Here is a 24,359-nt window from a genome sequence, read left to right on the forward strand (position 1 = left end):
TTAAATCGGGTACGTTTTTTTATCCGGATGTGAAAATACTGCCCCCTACCCTAGAGAGGTTAAGTGTTTTCTTTAATAAATTAAGAAGATGAGCACTTTACCCGCTGCGCATTGGTCCAATCCTTACGATGCCTATGACATGAGCGCAAACTTCAACTTTGTGAAAATGCTGTGCAACTTCCAGCTGGCGTTTATTGTGAATACTGAGGCTCTACCCGCTTTAAAAAAATTTTTTTTACAGTGGCCATGTTGTCTTCTGTGGCTAATTGATCATAATATAGGCTACTCTGGCCTACCATCAAAAACAATGGAGAAATGCATCCCATAACATTTTAACATGGAAATAGCTGTTCTATCATCAGCCTACAGTAGCAGCCAATGTGTGGTGTTTAATGTAGGCCTACATTTCATAAGACTCCTTCAGACAAGGAGGTGACTGAAAATGTTGCTGTGTTTTTTGATGCAAGAAACCAGTTTACAAAATAAAAAGCATTATTATTCCCATTCCATTATTACAGAGAATCAGACAAATTATGCTACCCTCTGCCTATTTGCTACTTAGCTTTATTCAAGCCTGTCTCAAAATGCAACACTAGCCCTTTAGGACAAAAAAAAAGCTTTTTACCTGACTCGCTTTTCAAATTTGCCTAGAAATGTACACATTTTGTGCTCGTAGGAAGCAATCACTCCCCTATTGCTGACTACAAATGATCTATAACTACGCTAATAACTCACTAAGTAGCAAAGGATATGAACAAAATGTGCACAAGTGGCTACATGCAGCTCTCGCTTTGATCTCAAAACAAGCACATCTACTCGCAATCGCTCATGCTCTCATCACAGTGCAGTTCAAAGTAAATGGCACAGATCCATATATGGCAATGCTCTATTTGCATATAGGCCTACTGCAGCTCTGATTGTCTATGTCACACCGGTCTGTGTAGACTATGGGCTGAGTAGTGCATGTCAATGCAATAGAATCCTACTCCGATGCGCTCTGCCTAAACAAAATCTCTTGCATAGTTTGTTTTGTTTCTGCATGATGCATTAAAAGTGACTCATTTTGAATTCATTTAATCACAATTGCCACAGTAAAGGGAAATGTTGATAGTGTTAACAGGGAAAACTCTCCAACAGTGGTCACCAACCATTTCTGAGTCAAGATCACTTCCTGAGTCAAAATGTAAGCCGAGATCTAACGTAATTCGAGATATATATATTTTTTTACCTAACATAAAAAATGTACGTCTATGCAACATTAACCAGTTAAAAACAGTACTGTAGCAATGAGGTTTGTGGTGTAAGTTAAAGCCCCAATACATTATCACCGCATAATGGCTTTACTTGAATTGCCCTGCCACTGCATTGTTGTTTGGGACATTTTAAAATTATATTTCAAAATTTGAGGTAGGCTACATGATCACACCGGTAATAGATCTGTTGTTGTATTCATTGTGAGGCACAGCTGAATGAGCATTGAAATAATTAGCTTTTTATTTTTATTTTACTGGGCTGATGGTGCCTGCATTTGATGGTCAGTCTCTGCGGAGGGAGAGAGCAGCAGACCTAGGGTCCGCCTCTCAACATCCCTTTCCCTTTCTTCCACTAACACTGACCAAAAAGGATCGAGTTGCACCGCATTATTTCTGCCTCATGCTCAAAATCATGTTGTTACTCCTATGAAAAGAGAAAGTGAAATATTCCTCGATATTAAAAAAGACCCAAGCCGCTAATAATAGCAACACAAGCCTATAGATACGCTTTCCTACTCATTAATTACTGCTGCAGTGCTTGTTGTAGGGTTGAGTGGAAATAGGAAAAACACACATTTTATGGCTTATAAAAGTGTTGACAGTGCTGGCTAAGTATTTAAACATGAACTCAGTCATAAAAACAGCAGCTCCTTGCTGTGTTTGTTGACAGTCTCCTTCTAGTCATGGTTTTAAACATTTTGAAATATCACAGTATCAATTTTGCTGTAGCTTTCTTTTATGCCTGCTACATTATTGCAGGCACGGTAATCTGAGCCATCCGATTGGCCAGCGGTAGATTTATAGTGCACTTGATTTTCTCTCTGGGCCCGCCGGGAAGGCAGGGTTTGTACCTTCAGACACATGAAATGGTTCAAAATGGCAACAGTTCGCCTACCCGGCACACAGGGCAGCTGCATTGGGTGCATCTACGGCAACGAATAACAAAAATAGGAACACATGGCTATGAATGCCTTGGGGAACGACCAGTCGATCGCAATCGCCAGGTGACCACTGCTCTAGAAAATTGAGTGAAATTCAATATCGTGCTTCTCTTTCTGGGCTACTGCTCTTACACGCATGTGCGCAGTTTAGAGGGAACATTGGTCAGCAGGTGTAGGGGTACACACAGGTAAATAAGCTTCTAAAGCATTTTTTCCAAAGACAATATAAATAATTTACTATTATTTACATTAGAGACAAGTGGACCTCTATGCATGACTTCTAATCCATGCATACATACTTAGCCTACTTAGCCTACATACATACTTAGCCTACTTAGCCTTACGGTTGTAAAGACACAATTCTCATGTTTTATTTACTACAAAAGAGAGATTAGAAATGTTAGTTTCCAAATAAGTCATACCAATTTATTTGCATTGTTTAAGCAAATCAAAGTCCGGACCATACAATGTCAAAAATGCCCTACAAGAGAGTTAGAGCAAGGAAACGTACGTGATCCAATTTTTCAGGAGCTACTTAATGAGTAATCTTCCATGTTCTGTTGGAATCCCCAATAAATGCCTTTTAATAAATGAAACTGAGTTACTGTTTTTCCTAAGTAAGTCGTTAACTATGAATGCAACAGTAATTGCCTTGGAAGGATTATGACTTTTTTTCCATTCAAGATTTGTGGTAATTTTGTGGGATTATTGTTATAATTTTTCCAGTTAAGAGTTAAAGTGCTGATTTCAAATGTTATTAGTCGGTGTATTTCTTCCAAAGCAAAGCAACTGCACTGGGCCACGGCCTTTGCTTCAGACTAAAATTTACTCAGGACCTTGCAGAGATACTGTATAAAGTTGACCACAATAGTGTTTGGACTGCACACTTGTTGCAAAAATTAAAGATAATATTGCATGTTTGACACTTTGAGTCCATGTAAATTCTGTATGATGAATAGATTATGACAGAGTAAGACAGACAGGTAATACATTCCTTGACAACACAGGTACAGCTGAGAAAACTATGCTTTCACCCCTTTGCTCTCCGTTCAAAAATGTCCCATCATCCCCGCTCTCTCTCTCTCCTCTCTTGTCACCCCTCTCTCTATCCATTCCTGTCCTTCCCTCCTCTCTCACCACTCTTGTCATCCCTTTCTCTTCTTTCCTGTCATCCCTCTCTCTATCTCTGAATCGCCCTCTTTCTCCTCTCCAGGCATCATCCGGACAGCGCTGCCCAACATGGACCGAGAGGTGAAAGACCAATACGTTTTGGTCATCCAGGCCAAAGACATGGTGGGCCAGATGGGCGGCCTTTCAGGCACCACCTCTGTCACGATCACTCTCACCGACGTCAATGACAACCCGCCACACTTCTCTCGTAGTAAGACTGAGTCCTTTATGCTCTGTGCGTCACTGACACTGACAACATTCAATCTACTGTGTCTCTCTCCCTCGCAGACAATGCCCTGAACCCCTCCATTCACTGTCATCTCAGTCTCACATTTGACATGAATCTCTAAAATCACTCACATTCACAATGACAGTTTTGGGGAGAAAGCTTTGAGTGTAAATGTAGGCTATACTTTATATTGCAGATTCATTTAACCACAGTACCCCTTTCATGCATATGTGTAAATTCGATAAACATTGTGTATCTCTCCATCTGATCATCAGGGTGTTCACAGCACATTTATGACTTTTTTGATCAAAGGCTTCAAATGTAGGATACCCTAGGAGGTATAAACCTCTCCTCCCCTCACTCCATGTCAGAGCAGGGAGTGAGGGGAGAATGTAGATACCAGGATTAGGCCAAAAAAAAATTGTCATCAGCCTATTTCACAGCCCACTAATGGGTTCCAGGTCAGGCGTTGGGATTCAAAGGTGTGAGGTGTTTCTCATGATAATCTGTGGCCCCGGCAATTGCTTTACCGCTGATAGTCCTAACGACCGGCCGCTTTAACCAAGCACTGTTGTCCTAGGAAGAAAGAGGCTTTGGGACCAGACTTGGTGAAAAGCCCCCCCCCCCCCCACCCGTATCCCCCTCACCCCCCACCCAAGGTCATGGGTCAGTATTACACAGCACCACAGTTTATAGAGTCTAGAAACACTAGACCTTGGAGGATAGGAGGGGAGGCTGGAGGAAGGTGGCAAAGAGGGGCATACACCGTATGAGGGAAGGGGAGGAAAGCCTTTTTGTCTTTTAAGGAGCCTCTATTCCATGGCAAATTAATAAGCCATTACAAAGATTACAAGACAGCAAACAATGTCAGGAGGGCAATGTCGGGAGCCACTGGGGTGAGCTCTGCCATAGTGATTGGTGAAATTATGATTGTGAATATGATTCCCTCCTTTTATGCTTTAAGTCGGAGAAGTGCAGACAAGACTTTGGGAACACAATGGGAGAGTTTGCATGTAATAGAATCTTCCAGTAGACATTTCATCCCACCAAAACACACAGTTGAAGTCGGAAGTTTACATACACTTAGGTTGGAGTCATTAGAACTCGTTTTTCAACCACTAAACTTCTGACCCACTGGGAATGTGATGAAAGAAATATTCTGACATTTCCCATTCTTAAAATAAAGTGGTGATCCTAACTGACCTAAGACAGGGAATTTTTACTAGGATTAAATGTCAGGAATTGTGAAAAACAGAGTTTAAATGTATTTGGCCAAGGTGTAACTTCCGACTTCAACTGTATTATGCACGGATCGGGGACTCTTCCATTCACTTTGGTCAAGAAATATTATGTTTCATGTAGCGTGGAGTGGTCAGAATGTGTAATACATTTTCATGTGAATACAAACAACTCCATTGTTCTAAAAGTTGTAGGTTCAAGAAAAAATATTTGTCCTTACCACCATAAATGTATTCAATGTAAAACTACTTATTAAATATAATGTCACTATTTCCTCTTATAAATTGAGAAGAAAAAAAACAAATCCATTAATTTGCTGTTTTACCAGTCATTGTGAGAGAGGGAAATCACAGGCAGCTGGGGGGCAATATAAATATGAGCTGCTAAGGAGTAAGGAAACCACCTCATCTCTAACCACTACTCCGCTATCCTCCAGAGAACTATCAGTACACTGTGCTGGAGTCCTTGCCTGTGGCATCCGTGGTGGCCAGGGTCAAGGCTGTGGATGCAGACATAGGCCCCAACGCAGAGATGGAGTATAGGATCATGGAGGACGGACCTGGATTGTTCAACATCACTACAGATGAGGACACGCAAGAGGGCGTCATCATCCTTCAAAAGGTACACATGCAGAGATTTTGTATCCATCCAAAAATTGTTTTTCTATGGAGCTCATACATTCATGGACAATGTTGTTTTTACACATGCAACACTTCTGACTTTGTCCGTCAAAAGTTTAAGTCAAACTTTTGGCGGACAAAAACGGATAGTGACGAATGCATATCTTTCATCCGTTTCCATCGATCTCTATCTGGCCATGGCCTTGCACTGTCCAAAGATGATGACTCACTCTGAGAATGTGATGGGATGCTATGGCGTAGCAGAGTTGTGTAATATTAATGCTTTGATGTCTAGCTTCAATTGCATTATAGGCATACGTTTTTTTCAGTTGACCAATTATAATGGCTTTTATTTTATAGCCTATAGCACTCATAAACTTCACTTACTTTTTACTTAGTGGTCGAAATATAAAACATTACTGCTATGTCAATAGTTTATTTACTTGCAGGCTATTTTAGTGTTTTTTGAAGGTTTAAAAAGATATCCCCAGGCCACTCAAGAATTTGAGACTGGCCGCCATGAGACTTTGTAGGTGTGAGAGCTATTGTTGGCCCCAAGCCAGTTGTCACCGGGTTCAATCTGATCTTTTGTTTGTTTTCACCATCACCAGTCATAGACGAGTACCACAGAGTGGAAAGTCATACAGACAATAAACACAGACAATAAATCTGTCACATCAATGTCCCATATTATAGGGCTACAACTGTGAGTCAATAAGACAAAAATATGACAATATACCTTCTAAACACTCCCATTTTTAAATGCCTTTCAACGTGATGTGTTGTGTGCCTTTTCTTGCAATTAAAAACTTGCTTTCACACTACACAGTAAGTCAATATAAAAATGTCTGGATGAAAGAGTCTGATTATGTGCAAGGTTGGATAGGGTTGTTGTATTTCTTCAATATACTGGTGTACCACGAGACCATGTTGGCATGAGCGATGCGCATTCAAATACAGTATCTTTATGGCTTGCCCTCACCATTTATAGCAAATGTGGCCAGTGCTTATAAACTAGCCAATCAGAACATGCTTTACCTTGATTGGAAAGTCACTCTGTTGATATCTGGAATTCGGCTGACCTATACTCTCAAGCCACAGTTGAAGTCAGAAGTTTACATACACCTTGGCCAAATACATTTAAACTCAGTTTTTCACAATTCCTGACATTTAATCCTAGTAAAAATTCACTGTCTTAGGTCAGTTAGGATCACCACTTTATTTTAAGAATGTGAAATGTCAGAATAATAGTAGAGAGAATGATTTATTTCAGCTTTTATTTCTTTCATCACATTCCCAGTGGCTCAGAAGTTTACATACACTCAATTAGTATTTGGTAGCATTGCCTTTAAATTGTTTAACTTGGGTCAAACATTGCGGGTAGCCTTCCACAAGCTTCCCACAATAAGTTGGGTGAATTTTGGCCCGTTCCTCCTGACAGAGCTGGTGTAACTGAGTCAGGTTTGTAGGCCTCCTTGCTCGCACACGCTTTTTCAGTTCTGCCCACAAATTGTATATAGGATTGAGGTCAGGGCTTTGTGATGGCCACTCCAATACCTTGACTTTGTTGTCCTTAAGCCATTTTGCCACAACTTTGGAAGTATGCTTGGGGTCATTGTCCATTTGGAAGACCCATTTGCGACCAAGCTTTAACTTCCTGACTGATGTCTTGAGATGTTTCTTCAATATATCCACATAATTGTCCTACCTCATGATGCCATCTATTTTGGCACCAGTCCCTCCAGCAGCAAAGTACCCCCACAACATGATGTTGCCACCCCCATGCTTCACTGCTGCCACCCCCGTGCTTCATGGTTGGGATGGTGTTCTTTGGCTTGCAAGCCTCCCCCTTTTTCCTCCAAACATAACGATGGTCATTATGGCCAAATAGTTGTGTTTTTTAACATGTGGAGCAGTGGCTTCTTCCTTGCTGAGCAGCCTTTCAGGTTATGTCGATATAGGACTAGTTTGGCTGTGGATATAGATACATGTGTTCCTGTTTCCTCTAGAATCTTCACAAGGTCCTTTGCTGTTGTTCTGGGATTGATTTGCAATTTTCACACCAAAGTACGTTAATCTCTAGGAGACAGAATGCGTCTCCTTCCTGAGCGGTATGATGGCTGTGTGTTTATACGCATGGTGTTTATACTTGCATACTATTGTTTGTACAGATGAACATGGTACCTTCAGGCGTTTGGAAATTGGTCCCAAGGATGAACCAGACTTGTGGAGGTCTACAATTTTTTTGTCTGAGGTCTTGGCCGATTTCTTTAGATTTTTCTATGATGTCAAGCAAAGAGGCACTGCGTTTGAAGGTAGGCCTTGAAATACGTCCACAGGTACACCTCCTATTGACTCAAATTATGTCAATTAGCCTATCAGAAGCTTCTAAAGCCAAGACATCATTTTCTGGAATTTTCCAAGCTGTTTAAAGGCTTAGTCAACTTAGTGTATGTAAACTTCTGACCCACTGGAATTGTGATACAGTGAATTATTAGTGAAATAATCTGTCTGTAAACAGTTTTTGGAAAAATTACTCGTGTCATGCACAAAGTAGATGTCCTAACCGACTTGTCAAAACTATAGTTTGTTAACAAGAAATGTGTGGAGTGGTTGAAAAACGAGTTTTAACAACTCCAACCTAAGTCTATGTAATCTTCCAACTTCAACTGTATGTTTTTTTATTAATATGAAATAGCTTTTTCTTTTCTTTCTTTTAATCTATATTTGTCTCTCTTTATTGGTGGTCTTACTTGTTTAGCCGTTAGACTTTGAGACCAAGAACAGCTTTAATGTGCGAATCGAAGCCACCAATCGGAACATCGACCCTGCGTTCGTGCACCTGGGTTCGTTCAGCGACACAACGTCGGTGAAGGTGACAGTGGAGGACGTGAATGAGTCGCCTGTGTTCTCAACGCAGCTCAGCAGGATGGTGGTCTCTGAGGACGCCAGAGTTGGCACCTCCATCGGGAGGGTCTCTGCGCACGATCCGGACTCCTCCAACAGTGCCATCAGGTAGAGCCCAGCTCTTCAGTTATTACACACCATCACAGCCAATCTCTCTGTTGTCCCAGCCAATTTCTGAAGTGGGACCTGTTTCCTAAAACAACTATACCCAGCTGGCCCTATTCAACAGAGTGGTGAATTCCAAGTCATTTCACCAATTATTTTCAACATGTTGCTACACCGTCAGGTTGACAGGAGGTCCAAACACCTTTAGAGTAGGACTGTAAATACACGTTCACCTTCTCACATCTCAGTAGAGACACATTTAAGCACCACCTACACAACACACTTAAACCACTGACACCATGAGTTCTAAACTCCCTCTGTGACTGTGTGACACACACTAAAGCCAGATGGTGTTGTGGTTTTTGAGGGAATGCAACATTTGCAAAAGTGAAATGTCATCAACAAGCGAAGGGCAATCCCCCAGAAGGGTCAACAGTCTGTACCAGCTACATGGCTTTTTTTGTTATATATATTTTTTAATGGCAACCACTCATAAACGCGATCTGCCCCATGTCACTCATGAGACTCCCTCTCATTATGTATTAATTGAAAATTAAAAGTGTTGTGTGGTGATATTCATGCTAGGACCCTTAGGATTGTTAGTAATGTTAATCAGAAAATCTAAGCCATTGTGGGTGTGGCGGCTCTCAGCGTCTTTAATAATCTTGCATAAAATGGCCCTACTAATGGTAACATTTAAATTATTGTGGAACTAATGCAACCAATTATATTGAGTACAATTACATTGAATAGTTCTCTTTGGATATAGGCTTATTGAAGTTGTCATTTTGTCCAGAAATATGAGCTGCTGTATAGGAATGGATAGTGTTTGTTCTGTGTTCAGAGTTAACCCATCTCTGTCTAACTTCTATCTTAAAAAAAGTTTGAGAGCAGTTCTCGTCAAAATCTAAAAGTTGAAGATGTATAGATCTCTCATTCATAGTTCAACATGATTGTTTTATCTAGCATTGTAAATGGATAAGACAACTACATCATTCCACATGTTGACAGCTCAGTAATGATCTGTACCAATGGACTGAATCCAAAAGCACTCTTAAATTGTTCATTTGGCACGTTTTGATGGTACAAAGTTCTTATTCCTCCAAAAGTGTTTCAGAGATACAGTTAATAATTTAAAATCAATAAGAACTTTCTACAAAAGGAAAATACCTCATCATAGCTATGTCTGTCTGTCTGACTTACTGACTGTGGATCGGTGTGTCTGTCTCCAGGTACTCCATAGATAGAAACACAGACCTGGAGCTTTTCTTCATTGTGGATGCTCTGAGTGGGGTCATCAGTACTGCCAAGCCCCTGGACCGAGAGGTCAACTCTGTCCACAACCTCACCATACTCGCCATGGAGAGCCGTAAGAGCACGCACACACAACTTTCCACATCAGGCCTCAAAGTCAGACTAGTCAATGTTTTATAAAGGCCCTGCATGAAGTATTGTAGTCCCTTCTGCGACGGAGGCGAATGTTAATTCTGACCTATGGCGGTCACTGCGACCTCTGGGTCTCCGTGAGTCATGGCGTGTGTGAGGAGCGAGCTGCTGACTAAGGGCAGGCGCAGGCGATGGTAAATCCGCTAGTGAACTATGCTAATGTGAGGAGAGGTGCTGTGATGCCTTTGACTCATCCCTCCACAGCTTCAAGGACAAAGGCACTCGCTCATCCCCTCTGGCCCACTCTGCCACGCAGACACAATGGATAGGAATCATCTCACAAGCTCCATTAAACGACATACTAGTTACTCTACTAAGTAACTATAATCAGTATGAGTTTAAAACCACAATGAAGATAAAATGTACATCAAATTGTCATTGTATCAGTCTTGCACTCAATGCACAAATAGTCACAAAACCAAACATGGTAGTCTTCATCACTCAAGTAAATGCATTGTGATTCAAGCACAAATATAAGCCTAACACGAATGATTCCTTGTTACTCTCAATAGAGTAACACAAAGTAAACATTAATAATAACAGTGCAAAATGTCTCAACAGCCCTTCACTGAGGAAACATTGGCCTCTGACACACAGTCAGAGGCTATAGAATCAGACGTCCAGGCAGTCTCTCTCAGAGCCCAGGACGCCTTATTACGCCTTTTAGAGTAAAATGGGCTTTTGTAACAAAAGAGGGGAAAGAAGCACTTCTTCATGCATTTGAGCCGCGGTCGGATTGCGCCCACATTTCATCCGCGCTCCGACTTTGCTCTAAAGACGCCAATGACAACAAGTCTGTGCCCCGGGGTGCCACGTGTCCTTTTTATTACCAAATCAGCCATCCCCAAATGTCAGCCAACACGTCATCTCTGCTGTCAGCGTGGCTGCCGACGCCAGGCTAAATCATTGTCCATCCAGGCTTTCAGAAGCCAGCCTTTTATTCAGTGCTGCATTTGTGTGAGAGCCTGTGGTACAGGATGGCCAGTGCTACTACAGTCACTTAGGCTGTGTCTGAAATGGCACCCTATATTCTATATACTGCAGTACTTTTGACCAGAGGTGGACTCTATCAGTGGAGGCTCCTCAGAGGAGGAAGGGCAGGACCATCCTCCTCAGTGAATTTCAAAAGTTATCCTTTTAAGATAAAACTATATTAAATATATTCACGTCACTTGTCATGACTTGCCCTTTGGGGAGGATCATATGCGCCCCCCCCCTCGCTCTCTCTCCACAGTTTATGAGGGTCATAAATACCTGCAGGAAAATGCTCTCTCCCACTCTCAGAAATTGACGTTAAATCCCTTTGTTACCACAGAGAGAGACGTTGCGGTACGGTAACATCAAAAAGGTAGAAAAATTAAACAGTATTTCTGTAATCCAAACATTTGGAATGGTCCATGTGTATTTAAAGAACAATCCTGTTGAATTTGTTAATAATTTGCAATGTAACTAAGGACAGTAGAACAACATAACTGTATCTCTGAATGTGTATAATTCTCAGTGATCAGATTCACATTCAAATGTTTGGGAACTGACATGATTAAATATGAAACTATTTGTGAGAAGATGTAATGTGATGTTAGCCTTCAAAATTAGAGAATTGTTTTTCATATGAAGTCTTAACCAAGTGAGTGGCCACGCCCATGTGAGCACAGACATTACGAAAAAAGGAGGGAATGCCCCCTACCCCCTAGGGACTTTTCATTGCAGTATGTAGCAATCAATGTGTAACCTATTCTGTATGTGTTTATGTAATTCTGTGTGATTATTTAGTTAGCAATTAAATAATTAAGCCAATTTGTATATCGCTGATTCATCATTTATGCCAGGGTTCGTGCAGATATTCAAGGATTTTGCGACATTCAGAATGAGGCTAATAGAAGGTAAACAATTAATGACTAATGTCAGATATATTATATCTAAGAGTTAATTTGAGAAATGCTAACTCGTTAAATAAAATGTTTCCATGGTGCTCCAAGATTGCTGATGAGTTGATTGTTACAGGAGTAATTAAATCATCGTAATAATTAAACATAGTTTTTCGATTTGATAAAACAATCGTCAACATTAATGATAGTCCAAAGACACGACACCCAAATAATTGATTAAAAAATACTGTTCTGCAATTAAGGTCTACAGTAGCCTTAACAGCACTATGTAGGGTAGCACCATGGTGTAGCCAGAGGACAACTAGTTTCTGTCCTCCTCTGGGTACATTGACTTCAATACAAAACCTAGGAGGATCTTGGTTCTCATGCCCTTCATAGACTTAGACAGTAATTATGACAACTTCCTGAGGACATCCTCCAACCTATTAGAGCTCTTGCAGCATGAATTAACATGTCCACCCAATCAAATAATTAGAAAATGAATCTAGGATTGAATGCATAAGCTACAGCTAGCTAGCAGAGCATAAAATGTGGTGAGTAGTTGACTCAGAGAGAGAATGACAATAGTTGAAGAAATAAATGTTTTCAAAACGGTTAAAAATTGAAGGAGAAGCAAAAGAGAGAGAGCTATATTTCAGTGATTTTTTTGGTCACTTTCTCTTTCACTTACTTAGCTATCAAATGCAGCTAGCTTGTTTAGCCTACTCAAACACCCAGCTCAATCAGAGAGGGATGCCATGTTAGCTAGCTTGCTATTGCTATACAACACTGGAACTTTTCCAAGTCAAGGTAAGCTTTTAGTTTTATAAATGTATTGCCACCGTGGTCTGCCGGTGTAACTGCTAAACTGCTTGTTGACTGTACTGCATGATTGTAGTGGATTTAGTAATGGGTTACTTGTAGTAGCTATGTTGACTATGGCATTGTGTATAGGCTGTGTGTAGTTGTTACCGGTTATGGCTTGGAAATGTTTTATTTCTCAATATTTTCTCTTGACCTGTGCACCTAAGTTGTAAACTTTCATTCATGGGCTAGGTTGTAACAACCTCATGATGGGTATAGAGAAAACCTATCAATGTTACATTGCGCATCCAATATGCTGTAATAGAAAAAAGGCCATGCTCATAAAATATTTTTGGGTCTTCCCTCATCTTAAACGACACTGACCGCCACTGCTCCAGATAGTGCACTATTTAGGGTATAGGATGCAATGTCGTAAGCATCCCTAGCCATTTTCACCTAAGCTTTAGCTCCGCTCCAATCGTAATTAGCTGCCTGATCATGTTGGCTGATCCTCACCAGAGCAACTAAGGATGACAGCTGATTGTGAATGCCTTGGATATGTCATTAGAATGGGCACTTTTGGCCACAGTTTTGCTCATTTCGCTCAACCTTTGTGATGAATTAAAAAGACATGAGAAAGATTGATAGTAGGGTAAGTGGATGAAGGTTAACAAAGTTAAGTCAGTAAAGTACTGACGGGAACCAGCTATGCTTATAAAATCTTGTTCTCTCTCTCCTCTCTGTCTACTTCTCTCCCTCCCTCTTTTTCAGAGGATCCAACAAAGATAGGAAAAGGTTTTGTGGCCATCACAGTGCTGGACATCAATGACAACGCTCCGGTGTTTGCCATCGAGTATGAGACCCTCCTATGTGAGAATGCAGCTCCTGGACAGGTGAGAAACTGGAGATACATTATCTGATGGGGAAGGAAATTATTGGTACTGCATTCTCCAACCTTGTTGATTCAGTTCATATTCAGATTTACCCACTGCTTATTTGCACTTAACTTGTTATGGATATGGGGCAGTATTTTCATGGCCGGATAAAAAACATACCCAATTTAATCTGATTATTACTCCTGCCCAGAAACTAGAATATGCATATAATTATTAGCTTTGGATAGAAAACACTCCAACATTTCTAAAACTGTTTGAATGGTGTCTGTGAGTATAACAGAACTCATTTGGCAGGCCAAAACCTGAGAAGATTCCAAACAGGAAGCGCCCTCTCTGACTATTTCTTGCCCTTCTTGATCATCTCTATCCAAAACAGGGGATCTCTGCTGTAACGTGACATTTTCTAACGCTCACATAGGCTCTCAGAAGGCGCCAGAACGTTGAATGATGACTTTGCAGGCCATGGCTGAAAAACAGTAGCGCATTTGGATAGTGGTCGATCTGAGAACAATGAGACTGGGGGCGCGTGCACGAGACGACTCCATGTTTTTATTTTTTCGTCTTTGAACGAAAACAGGGTTTCCCGGTCAGAATATTATCGCTTTTTTACGAGAAAAATCCCATAAAAATAGATTTTAAACAGCGTTTGACATGCTTCGAAGTACGGTAATGGAATATTTTGAAATGTTTTGTCACGAAACGCACCGGGCGCGTCACCCTTCATTACCCTTCAGATAGTGTCTTGAACGCACTAACAAAACGCCGCTATTTGGATATAACTATGGATTATTTGGAACCAAACCAACATTTGTTATTGAAGTAGAAGTCCTGGGAGTGCATTCTGACGAAGAACAGCAAAGGTAATCCAATTTTTCTTATAGTAAATCTGAGATTTGTGAGGGCCAAACTTGGTGGGTGTCAAAATAGCTAGCCATGATGGCCAGGCTATCTACTCAGAATATTGCAAAATGTGCTTTCACCGAAAAGCTATTTTAAAATCGGACACCGCGATTGCATAAAGGAGTTCTGTATCTATAATTCTTAAAATAATGTATGTTTTTTGTGAACGTTTATCGTGAGTAATTTAGTAAATTCACCGGAAGTGTTCGGTGGGAATGCTAGTTCTGAACGTCACATGCTAATGTAAAAAGCTGTTTTTTTATATAAATATGAACTTGATTGAACAAAACATGCATGTATTGTATAACATAATGTCATAGGAGTGTCATCTGATGAAGATCATCAAAGGTTAGTGCTGCATTTAGCTGTGGTTTTGTTTTTTGTGACATTATATGCTAGCTTGAAAAATGGGTGTCTGATTATTTCTGGCTGGGTACTCTGCTGACATAATCTAATGTTTTGCTTTCGCTGTAAAGCCTTTTTGAAATCGGACAGTGTGGTTAGATAAAGGAGAGTCTTTAAAATGGTGTAAAATAGTCATATGTTTGAAAAATTGAAGTTTTGGGATTTTTTAGGAATTTGTAATTCGCGCCACGCCTATCATTGGATATTGGATCAGGTGTTCCGCTAGCGGAACGTCTAGATGTAAGAGTTAAGCATCCCATTAGATGAGAACTTTTAACATTCAAGATATTGCCTTACCCACACGCAATATTTGATTCCCATTGGCAACCTGAGAAACAAATGTAAATAAAATCAGCATCAGCCTCAGACTGTGTATCATCCCTTTTCAAAGCTTGAGGTCAAGTCGAGGGAGACACATTTGTCAGATCCACATTTTTAGATCAAATTGCAGGCATTGTTGGTGTTTGTATCCTTCATTAGAGATGTTAGTCATTTCTGCTGCTGCACCTAGCTGAATAATGAAAGTGTTTGAATTTTCCAGTGGCTTGGCTCTACAATGATATCACACACTACAATGATATTTCATGCCGGGGCAGAGTGGGTGTCTGCCCGGGTCTAATTTCTCATTCGGCGTGTGTGTCTATGTGTGTGTGTGCGTGTATAATTAGAGGATCAGTGTAGTGGGCACTAGACAAAAAATTAATCACAACATGATGTAAACAAAACGGGAAGGCTGGAATATATATTGGCCTCAATGTTGCTAAATGACTTGTGCTCCGGCGATGCCGATTCGTCTACTCCTGGCATTTGGAAAATAGGATCAGAGGGGGAGGGGGAAGAGAGAATGTAAAACTGAATAAGTACAATTGCTCAAAATGATGCATTGATTTGAGAATTACTATTCGGCTCTTTTAAATACAGTTGAAGTCGGAAGTTTACATACACTTAGGTTGGAGTCATTAAAACTCGTTGATCAACCACTCCACAAATTTGTTGTTAACTATAGTTTAGTATTGGGAAGTCAGTTAGGACATCTACTTTGTGCATGACACAAATAATTTTTCTAACAATTGTTTACAGACAGATTATTTCACTGATTATTCACTGTATAATAATTCCAGCGGGTTAGAAGTTTACATAGGCTAAATTGACTGTGCCTTTAAACAGCTTGGAAATTCCAGAAAATGATGTCATGTCAATTAGCCTATCAGAAGCTTCTAAAGCTATGACATCTGACGCACTGGAATTGTGATACAGTGAAATATAAGTGAAATAATCTGTCTGTAAACAATTGTTGGAAAAATGACTTGTGTCATGTCGATAAAGGACTCGTTTTACTGTGGATATAGATACTTTTGTACCTGTTTCGTCCAGCATATTCACAAGGTCCTTTGCTGTTGTTCTGGGTTTGAGTCAATTGGAGGTGTACCTGTGGATGTATTTCAAGGCCTACTTTCAAACTCAGTGCCTCTTTGCATGACATCATGGGAAAATCTAAAGAAATCAGTCAAGACCTCATAAAACAAAAATTGTAGACCTCCACAAGTCATCCTTGGGTTCATCCTTGGGAGCAATTTCCAAACGCCTGAAGGTACCACATTCATCTTTACAAACAATAGTACGCAAGTATTAACACCATGGGACCACGCATCCGTCATACCGCTCAGGAAGGAGACGAGTTCTGTCTTGTAGAGATTAACGTACTTTGTTGCGAAAAGTGCAATTCAAATCCCAGAACAACAGCAAAGGACCTTGTGAAGATGCTGGAGGAAACAGGTACAAATGTATCTATATCCACAGCAAAACGAGTCCTATATCGCTCAGCAAGGAAGAAGCCACTGCTCCAAAACCGCCATATAAGTGAAATATACAGTGAAATAATCTGTCTAAACAATTATTGGAAAAATTACTTGTGTCATGCACAAGTAGATGTCCTAACCGACCTGCCAAAACTATAGTGTGATAACAAGAAATTTGTGGAGTGGTTGAAAAACGAGTTTTAATGACTCCAACCTAAATGTATGTAAACTTCCGACTTCAACTGTATACAGTGAGGGAAATAAGTATTTGACCCCCTCTGCAAAACATGACTTAGTACTTGGTGGCAAAACACTTGTTGGCAATCAGAGGTCAGACGTTTCTTGTAGTTGGCCACCAGGTTTGCACACATCTCAGGAGGGATTTTGTCCCACTCCTCTTTGCAGATCTTCTCCAAGTCATTAAGGTTTCGAGGCTGACGTTTGGAAACTCGAACCTTCAGCTCCCTCCACAGATTTTCTATGGGATTAAGGTCTGGAGACTGGCTAGGCTACTCTAGGACCTTAATGTGCTTCTTCTTGAGCCACTCTTTTGTTGCCTTGGCCGTGTGTTTTGGGTCATAGTCATGCTGGAATACCCATCCACGACCCATTTTCAATGCCCTGGCTGAGGGAAGGAGGTTCTCACCCAAGATTTGACGGTGCATGGCCCCGTCCTTTGATGCGGTGAAGTTGTCCTGTCCACTTAGCAGAAAAACACCCCCAAAGCATAATGTTTCCACCTCCATGTTTGACGGTGGGGATGGTGTTCCTGGGGTCATAGGCAGCATTCCTCCTCCTCCAAACACGGCGAGTTGAGTTGATGCCAAAGAGCTCCATTTTGGTCTCATCAGACCACAATACTTTCACCCAGTTGTAATCTGAATTGTTCAGATGTTCATTGGCAAACTTCAGACGGGCATGTACAGTGGGGCAAAAAAGTATTTAGTCAGCCACCAATTGTGCAAGTTCTCCCACTTAAAAAGATGAGAGAGGCCTGTCATTTTCGTCATAGGTACACTTCAACTATGACAGACAAAATGAGAAAAAAAAATCAAGAAAATCACATTGTAGGATTTTTTATGAATTTATTTGCAAATTATGGTGGAAAATAAGTATTTGGTCAATAACAAAGGTTTATCTCAATACTTTGTTATATACCCTGTGTTGGCAATGACACAGGTCAAATGTTTTCTGTAAGTCTTCACAAGGTTTTCACACACTGTTGCTGGTATTTTGGCCCATTCCTCCATGCAGATCTCCTCTAGAGCAGTGATGTTTTGGGGCTGTCGCTGGGCAACACGGACTTTCAACTCCCTCCATAGACTTCCTATGGGGTTGAGATCTGGAGACTGGCTAGGCCACTCCAGGACCTTGAAATGCTTCTTACGAAGCCACTCCTTTGTTGCCCGGGCGGTGTGTTTGGGATCATTGTCATGCTGAAAGACCCAGCCACGTTTCATCTTCAATGCCCTTGCTGATGGAAGGAGGTTTTCACTCAAAATCTCACGATACATGGCCCCATTCATTCTTTCCTTTACACGGATCAGTCGTCCTGGTCCCTTTGCAGAAAAACAGCCCCAAAGCATGATGTTTCCACCCCCATGCTTCACAGTAGGTATGGTGTTTTTTGGATGCAACTCAGCATTCTTTGCCCTCCAAACACGACGAGTTGAGTTTTTACCAAAAAGTTATATTTTGGTTTCATCTGACATTCTCCCAATCCTCTTCTGGATCATTCAAATGCTCTCTAGCAAACTTCAGACGGGCCTGGACATGTACTGGCTTAAGCAGGGGGACACGTCTGGCACTGCAGGATTTGAGTCCCTGGCGGTGTAGTGTGTTACTGATGGTAGGCTTTGTTACTTGGTCCCAGGTCTCTGCAGGTCATTCACTAGGTCCCCCGTGTGGTTCTGGGATTTTTGCTCACTGTTCTTGTGATCATTTTGACCCCACGGGGTGAGATCTTGCGTGGAGCCCCAGATCGAGGGAGATTATCAGTGGTCTTGTATGTCTTCCATTTCCTAATAATTGCTCCCACAGTTGATTTCTTCAAACCAAGCTGCTTACCTATTGCAGATTCAGTCTTCCCAGCCTGGTGCAGGTCTACAATTTTGTTTCTGGTGTCCTTTGACAGCTCTTTGGTCTTGGCCATAGTGGAGTTTGGAGTGTGACTGTTTGAGGTTGTGGACAGGTGTCTTTTATACTGATAACAAGTTCAAACAGGTGCCATTAATACAGGTAACGAGTGGAGGACAGAGGAGCCTCTTAAAGAAGAAGTTACAGGTCTGTGAGAGCCATAAATCTTGCTTGTTTGTAGGTGACCAAATTCTTATTTTCCACCTTAATTTGCAAATAAATTCATAAAAAATCCTACAATGTGATTTTCTGGATTTTTTCCCCTCATTTTGTCTGTCATAGTTGACGTGTACCTATGATGAAAATTACAGGCCTCATCTTTTTAAGTGGGAGAACTTGCACAATTGGTGGCTGACTAAATACTTTTTTGCCCCACTGTATATGTGCTTTCTTGAGCAGGGGGACCTTGCGGGTGCTGCAGGATTTCAGTCCTTCACGGCGTAGTGTGTTACCAATTGTTTTCTTGGTGACTATGGTCCCAGCTGCCTTGAGATCATTGACAAGATCCTCCCGTGTAGTTCTGGGCTGATTCCTCACCGTTCTCATGATCAATGCAACTCCACGAGGTGAGATCTTGCATGGAGCCCCAGGCCGAGAGAGATTGACAGTTCTTTTGTTTCTTCCATTTGCGAATAATCGCACCAACTGTTGTCACCTTCTCACCAAGCTGCTTGGCGATGGACTTGTAGCCCATTCCAGCCTTGTGTAGGTTTACAATCTTGTCCCTGACATCCTTGGAGAGCTCTTGGGTCTTGGTCATGGTGGAGAGTTTGGAATCTAATTGATTGATTGATTCTGTGGACAGGTGTCTTTTATTCCGGTAACAATCTGAGATTAGGAGCACTCCCTTTAAGAGTGTGCTCCTAATCTCAGCTCGTTACCTGTATTAAAGACACCTGGGAGCCAGAAATCTTTCTGATTGAGAGGGGGTCAAATACTTATTTCCCTCATTAAAATGCAAATCAATATATAACATTTTTGACATGCGTTTTTCTGGATTTTTTGTTGTTGTTATTCTGTCTCTCACTGTTCAAATAAACCTACCATTAAAATTATAGAGTGATCATTTCTTTGTCAATGGGCAAACGTACAAAATCAGCAGGAGATCAAATACTTTTTTCCCTCACAGTAAAACGAGTCCTGTATCAACGTAACCTGAAAAGCCACTCAGCAAGGAAGAAGCCATTGCTCCAAAACCGCCATAAAAAAGCCAGACGACAGTTTCCAACTGCACATTGGGACAAAGATTGTAGTTTTTGGAGAAATGTCCTCTGGTCTGATGAAAGACAAATATAACTTTTTGGCCATAATGACCTTTTGTTATGTTTGGAGGAAAAGGGGGAGGCTTGCAAGCCAAAGAATACATTTACATTTACGTCATTTAGCAGACGCTTTTATCCAGAGCGACTTACATACCATCCCAACCGTGAAGCACGGGGATAGCAGCATCATGTATTGAGGGTGCTTTGCTGCAGGAGGGACTGGTGCACTTCAAAAAATAGATGGCATCATGAGGTAGGACAATTATGTGGATATATTGATGCAACATCTTAAGACATCAGTCAGGAAGTTAAAGCTTGGTCGCAAATCGGTCTTGCAAATGGACAATGACCCCAACCATACTTCCAAAGTTGTGGCAAAATGGCTTAAGGACAACAAAGTCAAGGTATTGGAGTGGCCATCACAAAGCCCTGACCTCTATCCTATAGAACATTTGTGGACAGAACTGAAAAAGTGTGTGCGAGCAAGGAGGCCTACAAACCTGACTCAGTTACACCAGCTCTGTCAGGAGGAATGAGCCAAAAATCACCCAACTTATTGTGGGAAGCTTGTGGTAGGCTACCCGAAGCTTTTGACCCAAAACAATTTACAGGCAATGCTACCAAATACTAATTGAGTGTATGTAAACTTTTGACCCACTGAGAATGATGAAAGAAATAAAAGCTGAAATATGTCATTCTCTCTACTATTATTCTGACATTTCACATTCTTAAAATAAAGTGGCGATCCTAACTGACCTAAGACAGGGACTTTTTACTAGGATTAAATGTCAGGAACTGTGAAAAACTTAGTTTAAATGTATTTGGCTAAGGTGTATGTAAACCTCCGACTTCAACTGTGGGACTTGACATTGGTTAATAAAATTTCCCATTTGTTGTCTATTTTTGGATGCCTTCTCAAACAGCTGCAATTGAATATGCATTCGCACATCAAGTCCTTTCTTGAGTTGGGCTCGGGGATGAAACAATTTTTGAACGTCTGAGTTTGTGGGGTTGAGTATGAACGAGTATGTATGTTTCCCACATCTGTTATGGGGTAATGATGTTAGGGATAATATAGGATGAATCACAATAATTCTTTGCTAAAATAATAATTGCTTGCCAAAAATGTAATTTTTGTAATGGCAATCCTAGTTATAGGTAACAATCCTTCACATGAACTGCCTACATTATTACGCATATTATTCGTTACTTGAGGAAATTAAGATATGCAAGATTTTTTTTAAATAAATACTGTATATTTTTTAATAACTATAAACCCTGCCATTCAAAAGTTTTGGGTCACTTAGAAATGTCCTTGTTTTTGAAGGAAAATCACATTGATCCATTAACCTCTCTCGGGTATGTGGGACAAAATCGTCCCACTTAGTCAACAGCCAGTGGAATCGAGTGGCGCGATATTCAAAAACCTTAAAAATGCTATAACTTCGATTTCTCAAACATATGACTATTTTACACCATTTTAAAGACAAGACTCTCATTAATCTAACCACATTGTCTGATTTCAAAAAAGGCTTTACAACGAAAGCAAAACATTAGATTATGTCAGGAGAGTACGCAGCCAGAAATAATCACACACCCATTTTTCAAGCTAGCATATAATGTCACAAAAACCAAAACCACAGCTAAATGCAGCACTAACCTTTGATGATCTTCATCAGATGACACTCCTAGGACATTATGTTATACAATACATGCATGTTTTGTTCAATCAATTTCATATTTATATCAAAAACCAGCTTTTTACATTAGCATGTGACGTTCAGAACTAGCAAACATACCGAAAACTTCCGGTGAATTTACTAAATTACTCACGATAAACGTTCACAAAAAGCATAACAATTATTTTAAGAATTATAGATACAGAAGTCCTTTATGCAATCGCGGTGTCAGATTTTAAAATAGCTTTTCGGCAAAAGCACATTTTGCAATATTCTGAGTAGATAGCTCGCCATCACGGGCTAGCTAATTTGACACCCACCAAGTTTGGCGTTCACTAAACTCAGAATTACTATAAGAAAAATTGAATTACCTTTGCTGTTCTTCATCAGAATGCACTCCCAGGACTTCTACTTCAACCACAAATGTTGTTTTGGTTCAAAATAATCCATAGTTATGTTCAAATATCCTCTGTTTTGTCCGTGCGTTCAGGTCCCTATCCGAACGGTGACGCGCGGACGCATGTCGTGACAAAAAATTTCAAAATATTCCATTACCGTACTTCGAAGCATGTCAAACGCTGTTTAAAATCAATTTTTATGCAATTTTTCTCGTAAAATAGCGATAATATTCCGACCTGGAGACGTTGTTTTCATTCAAAGACTGAAAGAAGAAAATAGAGTCTTCACGTGCACAAGCGCACCCGTGTCATTTTTCTCAGATCGACCACTATCCAAATGCGCTACTGTTTTTCAGCCAGGGACTGCAGAGTCATCATTCCCCATTCTGGCACCTTCTGAGAGCCAATGGGAGCCTTAGAAAATGTCACGTTACAGCAGAGATCCTGTGTTTTCGATAAAGAGGCTATAGAAGGCCAAGAAATGGTCAGAGAGGGCACTTCCTGTATAGAATCTTCTCAGGTTTTGGCCTGTCATATGAGTTCTGTTATACTCACAGACACCATTCAAACAGTTTTAGAAACTTTAGGGTGTTTTCTATCCAAATCAAATAATGATATGCATATTCTAGTTTCTGGGCAGGAGTAATAACCAGATTAAATCGGGTACGTTTTTTTATCCGGATGTGAAAATACTGCCCCCTACCCAAGAGAGGTTAAAATAACATCAAATTGATCAGAAATACAGTGTAGACATTGTTAATCTTGTAAATGACTGTTGTAGCTGGAAACGGATTATTTTTTATGGAATATCTTCCTAGCAGTACAGAGGCCCCTTATCGGCAACCATCACTCCTGTGTTCCAATGGCACGTTGTGTTAGCTAATCCAAAGGCTAATTGATCATTAGAAAACCCTTTTGCAATGATGTAAACACAGCTGAAAACTTTTGTGCTGATTAAAGAAGCAATAAAACTGGCCTTCTTTTGACTAGTTGAGTATCTGGAGCATTAGAATTTGTGGGTTCGATTACAGGCTCAAAATGGCCAGAAACAAAGATCTTTCTTTTTTAAGGATAGAATCCCACTGATGGGATTGCTAGCATGGCGCGAGATTCAAAACAACAAAAATCTAATAATTTCAATTTCTCAAACAATCAACTATTTTACACCATTTGAAAGATTAACATCTCCTTAATCGAACCACATTGTCCGATTTCAAAGAGGCTTTACGGCGAAAGCATAAAGTTAGATTATGTTAGGAGAGTACATAGCCAAAAAAGTACACACAGCCATTTTCAATTCAAGGACAGGCGTCACCAAAAGCAGAAAACCAGCTAAAATTATGCACTAACCTTTGACAATCTTCATCAGATGACACTCCTAGGACATTATGTTAGACAATACATGAATTTTTTTGTTCTATCAAGTTCATATTTATATCCAAAAACAGCATTTTACATCGGCGCGTGTCGTTGAGAAAATGTCTCCCCCAAAACTGCCAGTGAATTTACAAAAAAATACTCATTATAAAACGTGGTTAAAGTATTAAACTGTTATTCAAAGAATTTTAGATCAACATCTGAATGCAACCGCATTGACAGATTTCAATATAACTTTACTGGGAAAGCACACTTTGCAATAATCTGAGTAAACTGCTCAGAAAAATACACTACGCAATACAGATAGGCGTCATGTTGGAATCATCTAAAATCATAAATAACATTACAAATATTCCCTTACCTTTAATAATCTTCATCAGAAGGCACTTCCAGGAATCCCAGGTCCACACCAAATGTTGTTTTTTTCGATGAAGTTCATAATTTATGTCCAAATAACTCCGTGTTGTTCCGTGTTGTTAGCGCGTTCAGTAGGCTACTCAAAATGTAGGGCGCGGGAGGGAAAAGTCACGACGAAAAGTAAAAACAAAAATCTATTTAAGTTCATTCAAACATGTCAAACGTTCTTTAGCATCAATCTTTAGGGCCATTTTTAACGTGAAACATCAGTAATATTTCAACCGGACCTTTCCTGTGTCTTGAAAAATGTTTTGAAAAAAGTCTCATCTCACATGAACGCGCAATAATGAAGTGACGACATCCCAGGGACATCAACTTCCCTTCCTTCTCATCCGGTCTCTGTTCATCATAGACGCTTCAAACAACTTTATAAAGACTGTTGACATCTAGTGGAAGCCATAGGAAGTGCAAAATGAATCCTTTGTCACTGTGTGTTCCATTGGCAATGACTCCAAAATAGTACAGCCACAAGATTTTCATTTCCTGCTTGTATTTTTTTCTCAGGTTT

The 24,359-nt window shown here is 40.4% G+C and overlaps 1 protein-coding gene across 3 annotated transcripts in view; it reads left to right on the forward strand.

Moving 5' to 3' along the window:
• LOC106578734 (cadherin-7-like) overlaps positions 1-24,359 on the forward strand; it is a 117,549-nt gene that overhangs the window by 56,237 nt on the left and 36,953 nt on the right. For 2 of the 3 annotated variants that reach the window (XM_014157864.3, XM_082965707.1), the window contains exons 4-8: positions 3,408-3,575; positions 5,269-5,453; positions 8,214-8,467; positions 9,697-9,833; positions 13,354-13,475. In XM_014157864.3, the coding sequence (XP_014013339.3) occupies positions 3,408-3,575; positions 5,269-5,453; positions 8,214-8,467; positions 9,697-9,833; positions 13,354-13,475 (866 nt within the window). Of the gene's footprint in view, positions 1-3,407; positions 3,576-5,268; positions 5,454-8,213; positions 8,468-9,696; positions 9,875-10,265; positions 10,273-13,353; positions 13,476-24,359 lie in introns of all 3 variants that reach the window. The other variant, XM_045702227.2, reaches the window with a different exon arrangement.

Source organism: Salmo salar, chromosome 19, assembly GCF_965601325.2.
Source record: "Salmo salar chromosome 19, fSalSal1, whole genome shotgun sequence".
NCBI classification, from domain to species: Eukaryota; Metazoa; Chordata; class Actinopteri; order Salmoniformes; family Salmonidae; genus Salmo; species Salmo salar.